At 39.1% G+C, this 24,650-nt stretch overlaps 1 protein-coding gene across 3 annotated transcripts in view; it reads right to left on the bottom strand.

The window, feature by feature from the left end:
* Nucleotides 1-869: 869 nt before the first annotated feature.
* The window catches only part of LOC308457552 (uncharacterized protein C12orf50 homolog), a 28,264-nt gene continuing 4,483 nt past the window's right edge, over nt 870-24,650 (bottom strand). For all 3 annotated transcript variants that reach the window (XM_080971500.1, XM_080971502.1, XM_080971501.1), the window contains 10 exons: nt 23,111-23,230; nt 21,951-22,074; nt 19,428-19,586; nt 18,530-18,607; nt 9,602-9,712; nt 9,368-9,475; nt 7,479-7,586; nt 7,067-7,270; nt 5,327-5,416; nt 870-1,103 (listed from right to left, as the gene is read on the bottom strand). In XM_080971500.1, the coding sequence (XP_080827626.1) occupies nt 1,078-1,103; nt 5,327-5,416; nt 7,067-7,270; nt 7,479-7,586; nt 9,368-9,475; nt 9,602-9,712; nt 18,530-18,607; nt 19,428-19,586; nt 21,951-22,074; nt 23,111-23,230 (1,128 nt within the window). In that variant the 3' untranslated portion in view covers nt 870-1,077. The remainder of the gene's footprint in view (nt 1,104-5,326; nt 5,417-7,066; nt 7,271-7,478; nt 7,587-9,367; nt 9,476-9,601; nt 9,713-18,529; nt 18,608-19,427; nt 19,587-21,950; nt 22,075-23,110; nt 23,231-24,650) is intronic.

Raw genomic sequence — 24,650 nt, 5'->3', positions numbered from 1 at the left:
CTGCTTTGCATGTAGGACTCATGTAGGACTGCAGCATTCTTTTCTTGGAAAGGTCAGGAAGCAACTAGGCTTAAAAAGGAGATGTACGGTGTTGGAAAATCTGGAGACCAAAGAATTGGAAATAAACTGCAACCATTCACAAGAATTCAGCCACCGCTAATTACAGAAATCCCAAACCACATGCAAACTTGATACATAAACAGTTCCTTTAAAGTCCTTTGTGCACATTTTGCTTGAGATATCTAAAGGCAAAAACAAAACAAAAAACAACCCTCTGAATTTAGGAAAGTTAAGACTTGATCATTTTCCAGTCTAGCCTCCTCTCTCTTGACCAGAGAATCAGCTGGGCAAATATTATTGAAGCTTAGTGGAAGTCCAACACAAGAATTGGACTCAGATACTTTAGAAGGTAATGTTTCCTTTATTCATTCTTGCCCCAATGTCAAATTTGGGTAGCATGACTACTAAGTAAAAATGATTGCATTAATTGAACTCTTACAATGCTTGCATTTAATGAGCCCCTCTTATCCTCAGAATTTCAGACAGTTATTGTCTGTATTGTTCAGAAAACCACTGAATAAGCATTGTTAGGATTAGTCATGCTGAATCATGGTCTCCTAGAATACAGAAAAACAACAGCTTGTGCATTCATTGATGAATCACAACATTGTTATTTCAGCATCATAGAAAAGGGGAAATCAGATTTGTCTGTCAAAATCTACCATATGATCCGTACTACCATCTCTAAAATCCTGCTGGCACTGTATTCTGGAGGGGGAGGGACATGGAAACTTCTATTCTTTAAAGCTGTAAAACTGTCAAACAATATTTAAACTTCAGTTGCAAAATAACTCATTCAGAAAGATGTGCCTTGTTTACATATTTTTAATAAGTATGTTTTAGCCTCTCTGTACTTCCTGCTTTTTGAGTGTTAAATTTTGTCACCTTTGCATCTGCAGTTTAATTCCTTGATAACCGTATCATTTGAATTTTCACTTTTGTTTCCCTTATGATGGTAGTAAGAACAGAATTTCACTTCTTTTTTGCCCTTCCCTCTCCTTCAAATCTGCTTCCACTTTATCTGCTTCCATTTCTTCTGGGCTCTGAAATGAAGATACACACACAATTTGAAAACACAGGCACCCAAAATGTGAAGTTTACAGAATCAAAGTGTTCCACAACAGAGATGCTGTAAACCACTGACTATAATAATATATGGAACTGGGATTATAACTGACATGAAACGGAGCCTCAATAAATTAAAAAATGGAAATAATCTAACTATAGTTGCCAGAGTTTAAAAGTCCATCTATCTGCACCCTGGACAACAGTCTTGGGTACACTTCCTCTGCAAAATACAAACTGTTGTCCTAGGACATGCCTTGAAGGCACTTGAGGTTATTACTTTACAAAAGCTAAACATCATCTGGGTCTGGTTGGTGCCTAGATGGGTCAGTTACTGGGAACCATGTGTACATCTCCTTGGATGCCCTGACGGAAGGAAGGTGGGATGTAAATGTAAGAAAATAAGATAAAAACAGATAATACTTGGGAGCAGGCTTCATTGAAAAAGAACTTCAGGAACAAGTTCCTCCAAGCAGAATTCATATTCTACTGTGTATGGCTATTTCACTTGAAAGTATCATCCATATTAATAAAATTCCTATCTTGCCCTCCCTCCCTTAGGAGCCCAGAGCAGCAACCAACAAAACAATGCAATTAAAAACAAAATAAAACAGTCACATATCCTTACAGCAGCAACCAACAAAACAATGCAATTAAAAACAAAATAAAACAGTCACATATCCTTACAGCTAATAATTTCAACACTGCCAGAAACAGCATCTTACAGCCGTCAAACGCTTGGGTGAACAGGAATGTTTTTTCAATTCCTTCTGAATGTTACTGAGCACCCAAAAATTTAGTATAATACAGTAACAGATAATACATTACTATAATAAATAAAAGCACACTAAAATCAGGCAGAGAGGACTGGAAACTAAACTTCAAACCGAACAAACAAAAAGAAAGCTGGACAAATAAATGGCCTGGCACTGAAATAGCTGTAACATGATTGTAACATTGGCACCAGTCAGATTCCTTTGAGAAAGGAATTCCACAGATGGAGATGCCAACAAAAAGGTTTTATTCCTCATTGACACATAGCAAAGTTTACCCAACAAACACAAATGAAGAAGAGCCTCATCTCGAGATGCTAATACATGGGCAGGACTGTTCCATTTTCAGACCACCTTCTAGATAGAGCAGGGATACCCAGCCTGGTACCATCCAGCTGTTGTTGATTCCAACTCCCATCCACTCCAGTCAGCATGGCCATTGGGGTTAGGGAAGATGAGAGATGTAGTCCACAACATCTGGCACCACATTGGCAACCCTGGGCTGGTTTTAGGCAAAAGTACAGATTGACGCAAGTTATCATTTTGCATATCTGATTGCCACATGTCATCTGTACCCTCTGTTACTCAGGACATTATCACACTTTCCCCTCCCTTTGTGGTTTTGGTTCAGCTTATCAGATCCCCTCCCAGCCCAACTTTAATCCCATATATCTCATTATAGTTTCCAAGCAGACTATATGCTAGACTGGGAGCAATGACGGTGGCACAGTCAGTGGAAATGTGTGGAAATGTGAAAGGACAGCAAGGAAACTCAGGATACCATTCTAGAAGGCACAGGTGAAGTTTCCAAGAAGCCCAAAACAGGTGAAGGGGACTATGCTGGGAATGGAGGTCAGTGGGATAAAAAAAGGGGGTGGCTGCATAACTACAGTACCAGGAGCTCTGAGGGATCTGTCCCAGAAAAAACAGCATATAATCTTGATATTTCTGAGATCAGTATTATCTAGTAAAGGACAGAAATGGGTGGGATAACTTCCGGGGTGGCGCCATCAGCAATGGCGGACTCCCTCTGAACTGGAGGGACTAGCTCCGCGCGAAACGGGTCTTTTCCGCTACGGCGAAGCGGGGACCCTTTTAAAAATCACAGGCGGATGAAGCCTGTGACCATGGGACTCAGCGGGCACCCTTAGTGCCCCCCCAACCCGCAAAGGAACCCACTAACGGGCTCCGAAGCGAAGAGGGGGAAGCGGCACGGTGCTGTGAGTCAACTGCTATTTCCGTGGAGCGAAGCCGCATAGCCATTGCCGGAGAGCGCTGCCTTTTTCCTGGGACAATTTGGCTTCTAAAATAAGCACCCGTGAGTACTTAAACTTTGAACAAATTGGACTTTAAATAAGGATTTGCGAGCAGAAAGGAATTGGATTTAAAAATTTACTTCAATTTGGTACTGAAACAGGAAGTCAGCCTTCCGTTTCTTTGTAGACAGAATAAAGCAAAGACAACGTAAACTAGAGCTCAGAAAATCGCTTCTAAAGGATCGGCTTTCATCATTTAAAATCCTCGAACCCCCCTTCGGCAGCAGGAGAAGAAGGGGGATCTTTTTCGGACTGTTTAAACCTGCAGAAGTGAGTTTAAAGTAAAGTAACTTTCCACCGTCCTGATCCTGGAGCGGGGTGTCAGGACTGACGTTTGAAGCTCATTGACCAGAGACAAACGTTTTTGACAGATAGCTAAAAGAAGAGAAACATAGTGATTCCAATGTTTCCTTTCGCATTTTAAAGGAACAAATATTGACAAAATATCTCAAAAAAGAAACTTTGTTGCAAGAACAATTAGAAGTTTTCCCCCTAGAGGGAGACTGGGAAACTGTAACTAATTCCAGGGAGCTTGCAGCTGTCACAAATTACAATCGTGGGAAAAGGCTTGTGACCTTGAAGGACAATGTATTCAGAAGCTCTGTTGTGTGCTCTCTGTAAAATAAATGCTCTACTGGAACAGTTAACTGAGAAGACGGATTTGATGACTAATGCGGTCAGAATTTTTGAACAGGCAGTGGGAAACTATATGGAGCCCACCCAGGAATTAAATCAGGAGTGTGCCCTGACAGAACAGATGAGAGAAGAGGATGTTGCGGAATCTTGGGCGCCAGAGATGGAGGGAGCTGCGGCCCAGCAGGAACATGAGCTTTTGGATTTGACAAATGAACTTGGAAAAAGCCAGATTAGGAAAGATAAAGTTTGGACTGATTTGGAAATGGGGGGTTGGATAGACGCCCCTATGCAGGGATGTTTGGACTTTCCGAGTCTGGCAATGGGCCGTGAGATGTTTGGAGCTGTAGGGGCTCTCAATTTTGGAGGGATTCTGAAACATGTTTTTAAATACTACATGGAGTTTAGTCGGGACTATGGAAAAGGGGCTGATTTGTTGAAAAGGGTCAAAAACATTACCAAGCTGGAGTTCCCATGAGTGGAAGGTGAATATGAAGAAGAGCTGCGGAAGGGACATGGAAGGGACTTAAGGGCCTCGGATATAAGGTTACCAGGTTAATGCACTAGATCGATGGGATAAAAAGGACTGACAAAACCCGGGACCAGGAGGAAGGGACGCTGGATGAAGATTGGATTGTTTCTATTTCTTTCTTTTTTTATTACTAGGATTGTTTTATAAAATTGATGACTGTTAGAAAAATGTTGGAACGAAATTACTTGGCTCTAGCAAAAATGTTTAAAATAAGATTTAAGTTTTAAGGTTTTTTATAAGATAAGATGAAAATAGATTAAGGTAATGTAATGACAGAATATTATAAAATATGGAAAGGATTTGCTGCGATAATTAATAACTGGGATACAAAAAAAGGGAGGAGGAGGAGGTCAAAGAAAGAAGGTAATGAAAGTTGAAGATTTGAGAATGTTGGTTTTATTTTTATATGTTTGTGGTGTATTTTTGTTTTTTGAATTCGTATTATTGGATGTGGTTTGTTTTCTTTTTCTCTTTTTTGTTTCTTGCTTTTTTCTCTCTCTGCTTTGTCTTTTTTGTAATTTTAAAAATTTTCAATAAATATTATTTTTTTAAAAAAAGAAAAGAAATGGGTGGGATAACCTCCCATGTAGCCAACACGCAACTGGAGAGAGAAAACTGCATCCAAGCCCAGTTACTATGTGAGAGTAACAACTGAGAAAAGCAGTAAGGGATGTCCTTACTCAGTTTGTCTAAATAACACAAGTTTAAAGAACAAATCTCAGATGTCAACACTTTTCCTTCTTATCCCAAGTGTCTCTGGGGCACAAGTGCATAGGCTCCAACACTAAACAGATTTCGTGAGTTCTCCCCTCCTATCCACTAGCAATCTACAAAGATAAAGTAATCTACATAATAAGATACTTGCTCTTTAGAAATGTTCCCCATTTTCTAATTTTCTTTCATTTTTAGCAAATACGTTCATATTGGAATTGTTCATATTGGAATACCTGAATGCATTTTTTCCGCTTTAGTATATACTTTAGTATGTGGGCTTCTTTTTCGCCAAGCTGGTATATTATATGCTGAAGTGCACCTCTCTGTAAAGAAAAATACAGTTTGATTTACATTTTCAGTGGTAATTATAATCGTATTCTGCCAATCTAGTTACACAGAGAGAGAGAGTTTTAGTCATGATGTTACCTGACATCACATAAATCATAGATCACTTCGAAAAACACATTAACCCCAAGGGAGAATGCATTCCATTTTCAATCTGGGAACATGAACTAGATTTTGGGAGAGGGAAAGCTTAACACATATGGGTGGCAGGACCAGTAAATACTTCCTTAAAAGAAGGTGTGATTCCATTGGCTGTTTGGGACTTTTCAACCCTTTAATTAACCCAACAACTCCTCTGCCAAATTCACTAATCTTACAGAAGTGCTATTGGGACTCCAAGTACTCTTGGATGAAACCAATTATTTGGATCTGTTCTAATATTCATTTTGGACTGGAACTGCTTTAATTGTCCTGGTGGTTGACCTCCATTAGGAAACAGACAGGAGGAAGATAGCTGTTGATTGTCCAGGTCCTAGCAATAGTGCTTAATAGCAATGGCCATGATATACTTCTGGATCACCTGCCTGGAAAAGAACTGATAGGACATTGGACTCCAAAGATACTACAAAGTTCCATCTTACTTCCCACGCTATTTAACATCCATGTGAAAGTTTTGGGTGAGGTAATTCAGATGATACCCAAACCTCTCACTCATTTCTTTTTTTTTTCTTTTTTTGCTGAGGTTTAGTATAACAAAACAAGAAGAACTACTGCAAAATGACAAAATATCAAACCACACAGAGTATTAACCAAACATGTTTCTGAGCATAATGCAAGGGTTAGAGCTCGCAATACTTCAAGACAAAATTTAAACTAGAGGAACTCATTGTCTGATTTTTATGACATTGTCATTACAAAATTGGCAGAGCTGGGACAGATTTATAAGAAAACAAACAAGCAAACAAACCAAATAAACATTAAGAAGGATAAAGACAAAAGAAGAAGAATTAGACCGTCCAAACCATTCTTGCCACATCTGACAACAAATCATCTCTATTTGTATCTGAATACAACCCCACCAAATTGCAGCAAAATCTTGTGGCTGTGTTTTTACCTTGCAATAAACATAAATTACAAGTTGTTGTTTTTTCTTCAGAAATAGCTATTGACCAGACAGAGACATTACAAACAGACAGTTTAGAAGGTTTAAAAAATCAAGTTCTTATATATAACCTTACAAATAATAGATGAGACTGATAGGTTAAAGAACAGTCAACAGTCAACAGTATGGTAAGCCCTCAATTTATGTGGGGGTTATGTTCTGGAGATCATGCCTATAACTAGTCAAAACACAACTAGGTGCAAGGGCAGGCAGGACTGCCAAACTCTTTCCCACTTTCTGCCTCTTATTTATGCCGAATGCACACAAGTTAAATGTGTTCAAGCTGCGGGCTTATTGTACATAAAGCTACCTTAAAATCTTGAGAAAATGGGAGGGGAAACTTTTCCTTTTTCTAAAAGAAAGCAATGTTGGCCACGAGGTGAACCTGCTGAGGGAAAGCATTACATATTCAGGGCGTCACAACAGTAAAAGCTCTCTAGTCAAATGTGGTATAACAGAACACAAACTCAATAACGCGGGCAATCTTCTGTGCCAGGAGGAGGGGTCTATGAGACTATGTGCTCACCTGCAGCCAAATTCATCTTGGATTCTTTGGTTGCACCAACTTTACCATAGGTCAGATTGGGTGACCTTGCAGCTGCTGGAGAACTCAAGGAAATACTTCTCCCGCTGGCTCTCTGAGAAGGAACATAAGAAGCATTCTCAGCATTCTTGCTTTGATCATTTTGTTGGCAATACCCTTTACATTTAGGGTTTGAAGTATGCATTGCTGCAAGAAATAATACGATAATCAATATTTTCCCCAGACTTGTAAGAAGCTACTGAGTGCTGCTCAACATATAGGGCAATGGACGGGGACATACAAATACTGAGCTTGCCCCTTTTAAGAGATTGCCTCTGATGTTGAACCAGGACCAAATGAGTTGATTGGCCCCGTGTGACTTTTTCAACCTACTAAAAACGGTTTTTCAAAATACCTTTTGCTGTCAACGGGAGAGGAAGGTTTTTGGGTTCCTCGGAAATCCATTTCTTTTTCTTCACTCCTTTAAAATGATGCTTCTTTATGCTTTCAGCGTGACTTGTAGCTAAAGAGAAGAAAAAACCGACAGCAGGATTTTGCCTCTCAGTTCTACGGCGTTGAGAAAGGAGGTGGATTCCCAGGGTTGTTTCATGCATTCACTGAGGATTCAGTAAGGGGGGGGGGCATGGTAAAGGCCAACCTTGCTATATTCATGACTTGGAATGTGATCCAAAAATGACCGGCAGATAGTCTTACATGCATAAGTATGGTTTTAACAATCCTCCCTTTCTCCTCCCATTTTTTGTGCAGTATATATTGGCCGTGTGTGTAGCACACCTAACACCTGAGCTGTTCCCTCATTTACCTGCTACTCATTCTATGTGAGGATGCGGGTGGCGCTATGGTCTAAACTACAGAGCCTAGGGTTTGCAGATCAGAAGGTCGGTGGTTTGAGCTCCCATTGCTTGGTCCCAGCTCCTGCCAACCTAGTAGTTTGAAAGCACAAGTGCAAGTAGATAAATAGATACCGCTCTGGCGGGAAGGTAAACGGCATTTCAGTGCACTGCTGTGGTTCGCTAGAAGCGGCTTAGTCATGCTGGCCACATGACCCGGAAGCTGTATGCCGGCTCCCTCAGCCGGTAAAGCGAGATGAGCGCCACAACCCCAGAGTCGTTCGCAACTGGACCTAATGTTCAGGGGTCCCTTTACCTTTATCAATCTATGTGAACCAGTGCACAGATGCAACACAATACAGATTTTCTCCGTCGCCATCCCAGTGCATTATTACGGGAGGCAGCTGGACTGAAGCAGCTGAAAGGAGCTGTCCACCCATACAGAGAAGGGACACAAAAAATAATTGCATGTATTAAAATGAGGTGGCTGACATTTTATGCAACTAGATGCCTGTTGTGGAGGTCAATAATGGATCGTTTATGGTGCTCTTTCAATGGCATCCAGGGGCACCACAGGGTATCTGTTGAAGCTCCTGCCCTACCAGGTAATGCATCACTGGTGCCCTGATTCTGCTGTTGCAACCATTTTGTATTGTTGCCTGTTTTTACCTGTTGCAGCCAAGTGAGTGAGAAGTGACTGGCATAATAAGAAGGGACAGCAGTCTCGGCTTACCTAGTGCACACACACACACACACACACACACACTGGGCATTGGTGAACATAGGGCAGGGAGGGACAGGGCAAGTGAATGGGCAACACCAATGAAAATGTGAGACTGTTCAATAAAGGGGATCCCCTGATCTTGCCTAGCCACCTCCCTCCCCTCCATAAAAGAACCCCCCAGAGCTTCCTCCCCCTATAGAATGTCTGAATTTGAGGAAGTATCATGCTGTCAAACAAGGCTATATCCAGGTTAACACAGAAGCATCTTTGGTGGCTGTGATAATTGGCGTTATGTAAAAAGTCCAGCTGATCATTTCACACATTTAAATGTGTCGTGAAACTGAGCCCGCTATCTAATACTTCTCAGCACGGTCCCCTTTTAGACTCTTGGGAAGTTGCAATGGTTCACTGCATCACAGAACAGTAAAAATGATCACAGTAATTAATTGGATGATCCTGCCAAAGCTAAACTCCGTAACAAGCTTGTGTTGGCACCAAAGAGAATAGACAGAATGAGCTGTAGCTGGGGGTGGGGTGGGGAATGAACCGAGTGTTAACTCTGATAAGAAAATGAAATTAACCACCAGTACAGTTGAATTCCCTGGCACAAATTATAGAAAAATCACACAGGCAGCTTGTGCAGATGCATTTTCAAACCGCAGAAAGGAAGAAACATATATCTCCAAATTTTCTCCCTCCCCCAAAAGACAATACATGAGCTCTGAATACCTTTAATGTTCGAACATTTCAGCATGGCAAATTCTTTTTCTCCACTGAATGCTTTGCTTTGTATCCCTGCAACAAATATATTTCTTTGTGGCAAATAGCAATCACCTCCTACAAAGAGAGACAAAAAAATAAATAAATCACAGAACTTGTATTTGTATTTTAGTTTCCACTGTCATTTGATTGTCATGTAAATCATAAGAATTTAAATAGTCAATGTATGTTTGAAGTAATTACCTCCATTTTCAAAGGCACTGAGATCAGATCGAGAGCTACAATCTAATGATGCCGTTATCTCTGTTTGCCTTTCTGCAATATTAAACTTTGATGGAACTGCAATGCCATCACCTAAAAGGGCAAGAGACAGAATCATTGAACTTACTAAACTTATTTTAATCGTGGGAAATGCCCATGGCATAGGTATTACCATAGCATTAGTCAAACTGCTGTTCTGTTAACTTCCGCTTTCCCATCTGCAAAATGGGGATCATAATATTATGAGAATCTAATAAGGATTGCTGAGATGGCATTTGTAAAGTGTTTTGAGCACTTGGAAGATAAATAAGGCTGGTAAATAAGACACCAAAGTTATCAGCCTGCACATTTAAAACAACAACAATCTAGACTGCATTTCTATGCTGGGCTATCATGGAAATACAGGCATATTAGCAAGCTATTTTATTTTAAAGATCTTCTAGCATATGGGTTGGTGGAAGATGAGCAGGGCAATCCATCTCGCCTTCCAGCAAACCATTCAATTGCCTACATGGAATTCCTAGTCAACTATGGTGACCAAGGTGTTCCAATTCATCTTTTCTGAATAGATGTGTGTGAAAAGACCATTTCTCCTTTTCTACAGATTCATCCCTTCTCTTCTCCTCTTCCTTAGAGGCACATCTTCCACTGCACATCTGTGGACATGTTTAGAAACACGCATGGTAACAAATCTCTCTCTCTCTTTCAGTTCCTTAGAAGCCAAAGTTTACTGTGCCACCATACTTTGATCCCTCCTTATCCTGAGGTGCGCTTTCGCTAAAGGGGTCTGCCTCTGGTGCGCAATTTCTGTTCGCATCCTGGGGCAACAAGGAGCAGCTACTTCCGGGTTAGTGGCGTTCGTAACCTGAAGTGTTTGTAACCAGAGGTACCACTGTATTCTGTTATTCCCCAAGTAGTCTGCAGACCACTTCTGGTCGAGCCACGGACCCGACGCAAGCGGGACTTTTCTTGGCAAGAGAAAGTCCGGGTTCTCGAGGGTAAACGGGGGTGCTACAGGGCGCGATAGCCCCCCAAAACCCCTCTGGAAGGAAACCAGAGGGTCAGGATCCCAGCGGAGCCGTTCGCAGATCGCCCGGCCACCAGGTAACTCCGTAACGGGAGCGAAGAGAGCGGCGGGCGGAGAAAGCAGGCACCGGGAAGCCGTTGTCTCACCCTCGAGAACGCAGCCCCAGGCTTGCAGGGCGAGTGACCGATTCTCAAAAGCAAACAATTGGAGCCAAATTCGGATTATAATTGGAATATATAAAAGAAAGGCTTTGAAAAAAGAAGACATAAAAAGAGGTCAGTTTTGTCTGTAATCGGAAAATAACGCAAGACTACGAGCGGAGCGTGGAAGGGAGGTTGGCGATACGGCAAGCAGTTTGAACTTCTCTCTCTTGGAGAACTCGCTAAAAGTAAGATAAATTGTTGCAAAAGTAACAAAAAGTTGCAGAAAAAGAGAATAACTAAAAGAGGGAGCAGACGGTAATTATTTTGTGACTTTAAAAGGTCTTTGATATAACGAACGGTCTGAGTGAGTAAGAAAGAAAGTTACTTCTCGGCACTTTCACTTTTGGGAAAAAACTGCGCAACAGAATAGAACTTTTGTGTCTCCATTTTAAGTTGAAGGAAGTCACCCAGGGACAATTAAAATATAACAAAGGGATGGAAGGACAATATTGAACAGTATGATTTTTTCCTTTATGATTTGGTACCTCTGCATTTAGCTAAACTTGAACGATTAAATATAAAGGGGAAGGGAAGGAATCGTGTTTGAATGAAGGCTATCTACTTGAGTTGTTTTTGTCTCTTCGTGTGTGTCCGCGGAACGAACTAAGAAAGAACTGCCTAGCTGTCATAAGGATTACATTTTTATTTGGAGCCAAGTGAAAGAGGAACTGAATTAACTACTCCTCCTTGTCTTTATTTTTTATTTCCTCTTCTTTTATTATTGGATTAGTCTGGACTGCCAAATTAAGTATCATTCTTCTTTTTTCTCTTCTCTCTTTGTTTTTACATTTGAATTTAAAATCTCCACTCCAAAATAAGGAGACTCAGGTAGTCTTCATAACTACTTCAAGCCAGACTCCTCCAGACCTTTTTCTTCTATCTTCTACCTTGAAATATCTGGTGCCCCTTGGACACTTCTGGATATATTTGGAATCTCTTTCAGTACCCGTAATAATTTTGGCCTCACAATTGGATTACAATTTCTGGATTACAATACATAACTATTGGATTACAATAATTTAAATAGCACAACATTGTTATTTGGAGGATATATCTTCAATAAGAAGTCGGTATGGATATAGCCTAAGTGGTGGCAAGAAGAAAGAAGAAAGGAAGTTAATTTTTGGTGGGGGACTGGTCTCTTAAAAGTGTGAATCTCAAAAATTTACTGGTCTTCCGCCCTACAAGTATATACTTGTAAAATTCATTTTGGTAAAAAAATTGATATATGTAAATTGATTATTATATAGGTTTAAGTGTATGAGAATTGGGAAGGGCAAAATTTTCTATCTTTTTTGAGGTTTTTGTTTTTGAAAAAAGTGATTTAATGATTTTACATTTAGATTGAATATTGATTGTTGCTGATGGTATATTAGGTATTTGGAAATCAACTACAATGTCTCCTACACAAAAGAAAGGGGGGAGGGGGGAACACTGGCAGAAAGGAGAGGATCAAAACAAGAAGCAGACTTTAAAGGAGAGATTTTGAAAAAGTTTGCAGAGATCAACTCCAATATTAAGCAGAGTGAAAAGAATATAGAAGCAAAATTAGAACAAATGGATAAGAGAATGGGCCAAATGGACAAAAAAATTGATGTTACAGTTAATGAACTGAAAGGGCAACTGAAGGATGTAAGAGGACACAGAATTTGGAAGAAGGGATGAAGAAGACAAGATTGGAAATGAGGGAGGTGAAGAAGGAAGAAGAAAAAATAAGGGCGGGAATGTCGGAAATTAATAAAGCACAAGAGGAAGTCTGGGATGCGATTTCTATGAATGAACTCAGGCAGCGAGAAGTGAACCTAAGATTGAGACTGGTTCCAGAGGTGCAAGGAGCAACATCAAAGAGAAGCTAATAAATGAGATTGCACAATGGATGGAGATGAATGTAGAAGAAGTGGCAAGATCGGTACAAAGAGAGAAAGAAGGATGAAGAAGAGAAAGAAGAAGAAGAAGAGGTAGATGGATTATAAAATTAGTAATAAAGAATTTAAAATGGAGAAAATGGCGTTAAAACTATGGACCTGGAATATTAACGATTAAACGATTAAAAAAAATGATTAAAAAAACGAAATAAAGTTGAACAACATTTAAAAAAGAAAAATTTGGATATTATTTGTCTACAAGAAACTCATGTGGCAAGAAGATATAAAAAAAAATTAATTAACAAAAGACTGGGAAATGAATTTGTATCTTCGGATAGGAGCAAAAAGAGAGGAGTAGTTTTGTATATCAGGAAAAAAATTGAAGCTCAACAAATTTTCAAAGATGAAGAAGGCAGAGTTATGGCAGTTCAAATTAAGTGGCAAGGAGAAAGAAAGAAAATCGTCGGGATCTATGCACCAAATGGAAACAAAACAAACTTTTATAAAAACTTAGAAGAAAGATTGTTTGAATATATGGATCAGAAAATTATAATAATGGGAGACCTGAATGGAGTGGTGTCAATGGAAATGGACAGACTGAGAACAGACTGAGAACAGGAGTGAGTAAAGATGGGAAACTACCTAAGACTTTCTTTTCAATGATTAAGAATTGTAATTTGATTGATATTTGGAGACTCAGACACCCACTGGAGAAACAATTTACGTTCTATTCAGAACCGAATCAATCCATGTCAAGAATAGATCAGGTATGGGTCTCAAACGAATTAACCCCAAGAATCTTGGAAATTGAAATTCAACCAAGAGTGATTTCGGATCACAGTGCAATAAAATTTGAATTAAAAGGCTTTGAAGAAAGAACGTTTAGATGGAGAATGAACGACTACCTTCTAGATGATCAGAAAGTAGTAGAAAATGCTCAAAAGAATTTGTCAGAATATTTTGTAAACAACTGCAATAAGGGAACAAAAATGAGTATTGTTTGGGATGCGAGCAAAGCTGTGATGAGAGGTTTTTTTATCCAACACAATGCCCTGAAAAATAAGAATAGAGAAAAGAATAAGAAGGAAATACTGAGACAAATAATGGAAAATGAACAAAAATTGATAAAAAAACCAAATAATGAAAAGATAAGACAGAATATAAAGACTCTACAAACACAATTTGCAATGATAATAAATAAAGAAGTAGACGGGAATACAAAAAGAATGAGACAAAGAAATTTTGAATTTGCGAACAAATCAGGAAAATGGCTGGCGTGGCAGATAAAGAAAAGAAAGGAGCAGAATACAGTAAATAAAATCATCATTGAAGTTACGGAAATAGAAAACCCGAAAGAGATCAGAAAAGGATTCTTGGACTTTTATAGACAATTGTACAAAAATAAACAAAAGAATAATATGAGAAAGATAGAAAGATTTCTAAGGGAAAAAGAAGTGCAGAAGATCCCGACAAGAAAAAAAGATAACTTGAACGCCCCCATTGAAATAGAAGAAATTAAAGAGGCGATAAGCGAATTGAAAAAAGGGAAAGCTCCAGGACTAGATGGATTCACAGCTAGATATTATAAGGAAATGAGAAGCACCCTACTTGTACCATTGAAAGAAGATATAAACAACATTTTGAAGAATAGAGAAATTCTGGAAACATGGAAAGAGGCCTTTATCACTTTTATCCCAAAACAAAATTCGGATTTAACGCAAGTAAAAAACTATAGGCCTATTTCGTTATTGAACACTGATTATAAAATCTTCGCGAGTATATTAGCAAAGAGACTGAAAAAATTATTGCAAGATTTTATACATAAGGATCAAGCGGGTTTCCTTCCTGGCAGACAGATGAAAGATAACATAAGGAATATAATAAATATAATAGAATATCTGAATGCCAGGAATGAGAAACAAGCTATGTTAATTTTTGTGGATGCGGAAAAGGCCTTTGACAATATATCATGGAATTTTATGTTAAAAAATTTGGAACACATGGATGTAGACATGGAATTTTTTAATGGAATAAAGGCAATATATACAGAACAAAAAGCGAAGCTGATAGTAAACAATTATACAACGGAAGACATTAAAATAACTAAAGGTACAAGACAAGGATGCCCATTATCACCATTATTATTCATCTTGGTGCTGGAGGTTCTGCTAAAATCAATAAGAAAAAATGAAGAAATAAAAGGGGTGTCTGTAGGGAAAAATGAGTATAAAGTCAAAGCATTTGCGGACGATTTGGTAATGACGGTAGAAGAGCCAGAGGGAAGTGTGAAAGGAATCTTAGAAGAAATAGAACAATTCGGTCAAGTTGCAGGATTTTATTTAAATTAAAAAAAGATGAAAATCATTGCTAAAAATATGGATCAAGAATTAATAGAAGAAATGCAACAAAGGACAGGGTTGGAAGTGGTGAACAAAGTGAAATATTTAGGAATATGGTTAACTCCCAAGAATATTGATTTGTTTCAAAATAACTACATACCTGTTTGGAATGGAATAAAAATGGATTTGGAGGTGTGGGGAAGATTGAAATTATCTTTTTGGGGGAGGATATCTACGATAAAGATGAGTGTGCTGCCAAAGATGTTATTTCTATTCCAAGCACTGCCGATAATCAAAGGGGCATCAACTTTTTAAAAATGGCAAAAAACAATTTCAATATATATCTGGCAGGGTAAGAAGCCAAGGATTCAGTTTAAGCTATTGACAGATGCGAGAGAAAGAGGTGGCTTCGCCCTGCCAGGTTTGAAACTGTACTATGAAGCATCATGCCTCTGTTGGTTAAAGGAATGGATTAGATTAGAGAACGGAGAGTTGTTGTATTTAGAAGGATTTGACAATAGATTTGGGTGGCCTGCATATCTATGGTATGAAACAGAAAAATTCATAAAGGTTTTGAAAACCACATTTTCCGTAGATCTTTGATAGAGGTGTGGGAGAGGTATAAAAATCTGTTGGAACCAAGACTCCTCCATTGGATTTCACCATTGGAAGTGATGAGTGTGAAAAAGATAAATATGAGGGGGAGGTGGATAACCTATGGAGAATTGATAGTAAGAGAGGGGGTAAATGGAAAATGAAAACTTATGAAGAGGTGAAAGAATTTGTTTATGATTGGTTGCATTATTATCAGATTAGTGAAATGTTTAAAAAAGACTGCAAAATATGTAGATATGAAGGAAAAGAATCAAAATTTCAAACAGAGGTATTGAATAATGAGTACAAAAATTTGTCTAAAATGTATAAAATGTTGCTGGAATGGCATACAAAAGATGAAGAGGGAAAATCGGTAATGATACATTGGGCCAGAGATTTCGATTATAATATACAATATGATGACTGGATGAAATTATGGAATGAAAGGTTAAAATTTACGGCGTGTACCACATTGAAGGAAAATGTAATGAAAATGGTATATAGATGGTACATAACGCCAGTTAAATTGGCTAAAATGTATAAAACATGTAACAAGTGTTGGAAATGTAAAGAAAAAGAAGGAACTTTCTATCATATGTGGTGGGAGTGCAAAAGGGTGAAAGGCTTCTGGGAAATGATATATAATGAATTGAAAAAGATGTTGAGATATACATTTGTTAAAAAACCAGAGGCCTTCCTACTAGGATTGGTGGGTAATGAAATTAATAGAAAAGACTGTAAACTTTTCCAATACGCGGTTACAGCAGCAAGAATACTTCTGGCGCAGAGATGGAAGCAGGAAGAAATTCCAACAGTGGAAGAATGGAGAATGAAATTGACTGAATATGCAGAATTGGATAAACTAACTGGGAAGATTCAATATCAGAAAGACCAAAAGTTTATTGAGGACTGGGGGAGATTTACAGAATATCTGAAAAGCGTATGTGATGTACAGACAACGCTTGTTGGTTTTGAAGAGTCTCTGTGAAAAATTAAGAAATATTGTAAAAAAGAAAGTAGTAGAAAGGAAGAGGAATGGTTAAAGGCAATAATAAGGTTAGAAATGCGTTAACAATAGAAATTTTAACGAAAGATTGGCAGAGAAATTGAGGGAAGTCAAAAATTGATGATTGTGTGATTAAATACGAGCTGATTGTATAAAAATATTTGGAAAATGAATAAAAATTATTTTTTTTAAAAAAGTAGTCTGCAGATTAAACACATCTGTCCCAAGCAGATGTGGCAACAGATAATGCACAGCAGTTGACAGAAAAACACAGTTTTACAAATCAAAACGGATTATTCCTCAAGTAGCTTTTTTGAGAGGGTCACTGTTAAGCACCCCTCTAAAGAAAGGATAGTGACTGAAGCAGGCTTTTTAGGTTTACAATTATTAAAGGCTTGTTCAAAATATAAAGAGGCACAGTGTGGTGCCTCTTTACATTCAGTGGGGTCCACTCTGAAGTCAACATACTGATGAATCAGAAAATAAATCAGTGAAACTAAATTGAGCCTTCCTCTAAATATTTTCTCCTTAAATTGACTGGGCCAATTTAATGATTTCTTCTTTTTTGTCCAAATCACTGTTTCTCATCAGCACTTCCTAAATATTATTATTCCTGAGTTCTCTTATTTTAAACATGGATTACGTGAGATATTACAGGTTCTTTTTTCCAGACTGCTCCTTTAAAAAACCTACTGGGAAAAACCCTGGGGTCACTAATGGCAGAATAATTTGCCCATTTACAGTGAGCAATGACTTCCATCTCTATCTAATAAAAAGAAATCATATAAAAATATACATTTTTCTCACTTTGTTAATTTCCTTTACATGACTAGTATTGTTTGTTTTTATTTATTTTGTTGAAAACATTCCAGGGTGGTTTACAACTCAATAAAAACAGTCCATTAAATCTGAATAAGTACAGTAAAAATAGTAACAACGAAAGTAGATGGGGGCATTTGTATCAATGTTCAGAGTTTGTTTGCTTGCTTGCTTTACTTAATTCGTTTGATTTTGAAATTATAGTAGCAGATTCTGATAGTTTACCCTCACATTAATCAAACAGCTTCAGATATTTAAGACAATATCAATGAGCCACTTATATTAGCATCTTACTTTTAAAAGAACAAGACTTCAGCACATGTATCACCACACCTCCTGGACCTGAAAACTCAGGACACATAGTACCTCTGTCTTATCTGGATTCAACTCAATTTACTGGCTCACTTCCAGCTGGCTCCAAGCGCCAGTTCAGCACCTGAATTGCCTCTTGATGGTATAGGGTGAAAAAGCTGAGTGCCACCCACAGGACTTCTTGCGGCACACACCACTTCCTACAGTCCTTCTTTGGGACAACTGTCTATTTATTCCTACTGTCTGCTTCCTGCTACTAAACCAATTTCCGATCCACAAGAGGACCTCTCCTCTTATTCCATGACTGCCAAGCTTCCTCAGGAGGCTTTGGTGAGGTACCTTATCAAAACCTTTTGAAAGTCCAAATACACTATATGTCAATCAGATCGGCACTAGCTATATGTTTGTTGACACTCTCAGAGAACTCATTAGAGTTAGTAAGTTAGTAAGACAGGACTTGCCCTTGCTAGCTCTGCTTTAGCAAGGCTTGTTCTCCTATATGAAAAATAAAATAGAAGTTATATTGCTCAGGTCCTTGCCTTCTTGTAAATCTCTGCCAGTTTCCATGGTTTTCAAGAGCTCGTTCTCCAGCACCAAAGGTATGTTTTTTGTTAAGTGGTTTTCCTGAGAAGTCTGAATTCTGTAGTATTCTCCTGTTTCACCCCAAGGAAGAGAAAACGGGGGCAGTTACCAGAGTGATATCAGCTGAAAAGTGAGATAAGAGAATCAGAAATAACATTCTTACCAGATTTATAACACATTTCCTTTATTGCCTTTTCTTCTTCTATGTCTTCTGGTGTCTTAGACAGTAAATAAGATGCATCTGTAGGGAACGAATTTCACAGAGCTTACTAAGCAAAGACCTTGCCAGATATCTTCTTGTACCGTGTAAAGCAAAACTTAACTGCAATTGCATTCATAGTACAAATTGCAATATAATTTTTTACTGGTGGGGTTCTTCAACTGGGCTGTATTCTCGAGAATTTTTTCAATATTCTGGATAAAATAATAGAAGAAGAAGAGTTTGGATTTGATACCCTGCCTTTCACTCCCCTTCAGGAATCTCAAAGCGGCTAACATTCTCCTTTCCCTTCCTCCCCCACAACAAACACTCTGTGAGGTGAGTGGGGCTGAGAGACTTTAAAGAAGTGTGACTGGCCCAAGGTCACCCAGCAGCTGCATGTGGAGGAGCGGAGACGCGAACCCAGGTTTCCCAGATTACGAGACTACCGCTCTTAACCACTACACCACACTGGCTCTATTATTGCTTAACATTCTATTTTTTATTAATAAAAGTTAGAATCCTCAATTCAGCTGTAATTTATTTTAGGAATAATATTAAACGCAATAGGCCAACTTCTATTATCAAACAGGGTTGGTCATTTATGAAATATATTAACATTACTTTGGGATACATATGGGTAGGTAAAGTCTAAAACATTTTTTCTTTATATTTGTTAAAAGATTGAAGTCACATTGCTTGGGATGGGAGCTTTTAAATACAATTACAGTTATCACAAAATGCTAAAAAAAACCTCTAATGTAATGTTATAGGAGATCCTATTTTGTAAACTTTTTCTAGGTAGATTCAAATTGCTAGAAACATTGAACAAGCACACAAAAATGTCTGGCAAAGTATTTACATTTCTCCTCCTGTTCTTCTTCATCGTCGTCCTCAAGATTGATGGTAATAATCAGTGGAGGATGGATAGGTCTTAATGTGTTTTCTTGACCTTTTGTGGAATCTTGATTTTGGGCAGGAGGTAAAATCCCTTCCTGAACTTCCCTTTGCAATGTAGAATCTATAGGAAGGAACTTAAATTTCAGTATAAAACTTTGAGTAAAACTTTGAAGTCCTCATCATACTTAACTCACTCATAAAAGCCAAGACAGTGGTTTGGTATTGTTCTTAGACACATATGCAGCGGATACATATTACAACTTGGGCCATCAACTAACTAAATCATAGTTGATTAATTGTATGAATCCTACACAGAGCATCGCTTCATATGCCCACTATTCTGTTCTGTTGAGTTCACTCCTATGCTAGTGTGCAGAGGATTGCAGCCTATTGATTGATTAATTAAGGTTGCAACCCCATGCACACTTACTTGGGAACAAGCCCAAACAAATTCAGTGCGGCTCCCTACTTCTGATTAGGTTTTTTATTTATTATTTCGATTTTAAGACCACCCTTCACCATTCATGATCCCAGAGCAGGATACAACATAAGACCCCAGTACTATCAAAACACCAGCGAAAGCATTTATCACAATTGAAACCTCAAACACAAATATGCAACCTTTGCAACACAGTAGGCACAAACCCATAATCTCACAGCTGGCCATATCAATTTACCTCTGTTGACATGAGGTGGGCCTGGGCTTAAGAGTGTGCCTTCAAATGAATACAACAATGGTGCCATCACACTCATGTTAATCACTTCCTTTGCTACCTCTGTAAATCTAGAACAGGGTTTCCATAACTTGTGTCTCCAACTGTTTTTGGACTACAATTCCCATCATCCCTGACCACTGGTCCTGATAACTAGGGGTGATGGGAGCTGGAGACCCAAGGTTGGGAAACCCTGGTACTATGCCCTCTGCCATTTCAGTGGTACCTCCGGTTAAGTACTTAATTCGTTCCGGAGATCTGTACTTAACCTGAAACTGTTCTTAACCTGAAGCACCACTTTAGCTAATGGGGCCTCCTGCTGCTGCTGTGCCGCCGGAGCAGGATTTCTGTTCTCATCCTGAAGCAAAGTTCTTAACCCAAGGTACTATTTCTGGGTTAATGGAGTCTGTAACCTGAAGCGTATGTAACCCGAGGTACCACTGTATCATAGCTTTTGGGGGGAAGGGGCTTTTATTCCACCCATTTCCTCTCCAATCAGAGTTAGTTCAGAGAAAATATATCTCTTCTGAGCAGGAAATGCATGTGGAACCCATCAAGAGTGGAATGGAAATGCACATGCCTTTTGCAAGAAAGATACATGACAGAATTCAATCTGTGGATCTTTCCTGCAATATCCAAGCTGATTCTCTCCCCCACCCCTGCTCATTATAATACAATACTTTCCACATGTATTCTTCCATATACAAACATATTAAATTGTAACCATATTCTTGTGTTTGAATGTAAAATGTAACATTCATTCTTCGATGGAATATGTACACTTACACTTAAAAAAAATTAACAAACAGAAGATCCTGAAGTTATGCAGAATGTAAAATATTGTGTTTGAATTCCTCAGTAGCACAGATACAGACACTGGCAGCACTGCAACTGCCAGCCACCTCTTCCCCTCCTCCCAGGATTATCCGTGCTGCTGATGTAATGGGCTGGCTGGAAGCAGAGGGGTTGCTTGGCTCCAATTGGCCCCTGGTGGTCACCATGGTTTCTCCCCCTTAATGCAGTTTCTGGTTGTCAGGACCAGCACTTGTATTACTGTGGGGATGGCAAGGCAGGGCAGTAATGACAGATGGCATGGAGGAGGCAGCAACTCAAGTCCATGTTTGGTGGTGGCATTGGTGACATTATGCTGAGGGTCCACTCAGCCAGGTGCCTGCCCTGTTCTTATCCATATGGATGGGCCATTAATATGTTGCCCTATTTGCCTTGAATTCTAAACATTCTACTAGTGATGCCACCCATCTCTAGTTCAGACAGCTGCTCCAGAAGGATGCATGGTCAATGGTATCAAAAGCCACTGAGAGGTCAAGAAGAATTAACAGGGACATGTTTCCCCTTTCTCTCTCTCAACAGAGGTCATCATATAGGGCGACCAAAGCAGTTTCTGCACCAAAACCAGACCTAAACCCCGATTGAAATGGATCCAGAAAATTAGTTTTTTACAAAGGTGCCTGGATCTGGTCTGCCACCACTCACTCCAGAACCTTGCTCAGGAAAGGGAGATTAGCAACTGGCCAGTAGTTAGTTAGGTATTCCAAATCCAGGGAAGGTTTTACCACTGCCTCCTTCAAGAATGTTAATCTTGAAAACACTGACCTCATTCTGATCAGTTAGGCAACAGCCCAGAGTATTTCAGTGTGTAAAAGACAGTGTCCTTCTACAGTGAAGTCCTTAATATTTTAAGACTAGACTCTACTCTAGAACATTTATATTTCAGTTTTCAGAATATGGGGGGGGGGAACATTTGTACTCACCATTACTAGGTGGCAAAAAAAGTCCATTTATGTTACGAGGTTTCCGGTGATGGAAGACACAACTGATTCTCACACAGCCCAATGGCTGTGTCTCCCAGAAACATGAAATGCTGTTGTATTTTTGCTATAGAAAAAAGGGGGGGAAAGGTGGTTCCATATTTAATGATTACAAAATACTAAAGCGGGTCATAGCTGGAACACTGGAATCCATAAAACTAGACAGTGAAGAGCAATGGCTGAGAAACTGCTGAGAAGGCTCTGTCCCTTATATTTTGCAACGGAAACTTGCAGAGATATCAATAAAAGATGTGTGAGAATGTGATCTTATTGAAAATGATTTGGCTGATTTCCCTACCCAATCAGCTATCAAAAGAGAATCAGGCTTCTGTTTCTTTATACATTACACATTTTCTGTTGAATCTAAAGGTACCCTTCCAATCACAGGAGTTGTGTGAGGAAAGTAAAACTCAATCCAAACTTATTGTTCTACTTGTGTAGAGTACGAGCACTTGAACATTTGCATTATAACATAGTATCATTGAGCTCTTCCACTTTTGCAGAGCACTGCTAGTGGCTTTATCTTGTGAACCACCCTGAGACCTTTTGGTGAACATATACATCTAATAAATAAACAATAAAGTGAAATAAGTATTTCCCTTCTGCCCATTTCCTTGGGTTCCAACCCATATGTGGTATCTGAGAGAGGAGGATGTTCCCCTGCCCAGCTTCCTTTTAATCGACTTGAAGCGCAAAAACATGTTGCCACTAAATTTAAGAGGACTCAAAATTTGACTAAAGGGAGCTCATTTTTCTCCTCTATACTCACTGCAGTATAAAAACATTCTATTCTCGCAGTGCAAAGAAGAGCGTTATGGGAACATAAAGCTGTAATAAAGTACAGATGAAGGGATCCTTAAAATTCAGTGAATGCGTTCAGCTTTTCAAGTGGAGTAGAAGGTGTGAACCAGTTCTATCTTTAGGTGATAAAATGATGTTTGACTATTTCCATAGCTGATATCTGGGCGTCACAGGAACATCATGCATCTTAACTGTGAAACTTAAGATGTCACATCTGCAGCAGCAGAGGCGAGAGACAGCCAATAAATGCTTATAATAGATCTCTTCACAAGAGAACACTTCAAAGCGCTTGCCGTTTCTACCTGTATTTCCATATGTCTAAATTTGCAAAGTTGATGGGAACATCTCCCCTCTCTCCATAATGAGCACACGGTGTCACTGCCAATGGCTTTTTCACAGTGACGGAATCGGCACTTTGATCCCTGAATAGAGAAGAGAGAGAGGTTGGAAAATTCGGCCAGGCAGTATTTCTTTAAATGTTCTTTAGGCTGCCCTTCAGTTTCCAAAAACTCTAGCATGGATCACAAACAAACAATTAAAAATACAATAACATTCCAGTCAGAGAACCAGCAGAACGGCAGCAGTGCAATAAATACCAAGCTGAACTAATAAAATAACAAATAAGATTAGATTATATCAGATTATGTGACATGCTAGAAGGCCTGAACAAATGAAAAGCACTTTTTGCCTGGCACTAGAGATACATCAGATGGGGTGTCAAGCAAGCCTCCCACGGGAGGCCACTGCACAAACAAGGCCGCTGGGGTGTGTAGGTGTGAAGGAGATAATGATCCAGACCACCAGAAAGATCCCGTTTCACCCCTGCCTTAGGACAAAGACTTGCTGCAAGTTACAGATCAACAGTTTGAACCTATAAATTATGCACGGACAGTATGGGCTGGAAATCAATGTGGAAGCACATTTAACATACTGAAAGGGCTATGTAGGTGTAGCATATTGAGATGACCATGCCAGTGGAGCGCACTGATATTTGAAAACTGGTGAGGTGTAAGGACTGTCTGAAACTGAAGGAATTTCTCGCTAGTGTTTGCAAGTGATGTGGGAGTAGAATGGTGGGAGCCTGAAATGATTATTAGCTAACTGTAAATATTGTTATGTTTTGAGGGACAATGATGGTCCAGCTTGGGAAGATGTATATCTATATACTTAGTCACACAACTCATTCATTGCTAATGGGAAAAGATCTTCATAACCGATAAACAGCTAACTACACATAGCCTTGTATGTTCCAGATTTTTTTTTAATCTTGTCAGTTATCTCCTACTGGGGAAGCCTTGTGATCACCACCACTCTTTTAAGCCATATTTGTAACGGAAGAAAAGTCATTAGGGGAAGGCTGCAGGCCCTCTTTAGCCTTCTAAATGGGATGCCCATTTGAACTTGGAGAAGGTGAACACTCCTCCTGAATGGGGAGAGCAGAGGGGCAGCAAAAAGTAGTTTGCACTTTCCATAATTATTGTGGGTTTCAATGGAAAAGGCAAATGAACATTCCTTCTGCCAATGACAAGGGGAGAGAAACAGCAAAAGTAATCTGCAGTTTTTTAAATGGTAGAAACACAAAGAGGTAAATCAACAGAGACCTGAGAATTTCAAGGTGGAATTAAACAAAATGAAGCATTTGTGCTCTCTAGGGCCTCTTTTGCCCATTGTGGGAATGCATGCTTGCTTTTGCTGTGCAATCATCATCATCCTATTACAAAGACAACTGAAGTCTCTAGTGCTCTTTCTTATTCAAAGGAAATGAGACTCCAGTTTTCTACACGTACCTGGGATTAGACTCTGCTGAATGGAGCTTACTTCCACACAAAAACACACAGAATT

Source organism: Podarcis pityusensis (assembly GCF_964106645.2).
Source record: "Podarcis pityusensis genome assembly, chromosome: 10".
Classification (NCBI taxonomy): Eukaryota; Metazoa; Chordata; class Lepidosauria; order Squamata; family Lacertidae; genus Podarcis; species Podarcis pityusensis.
The sequence above is the reverse complement of the archived record's forward strand: the minus strand, read 5'-3'. Positions and strand labels throughout refer to the sequence as shown.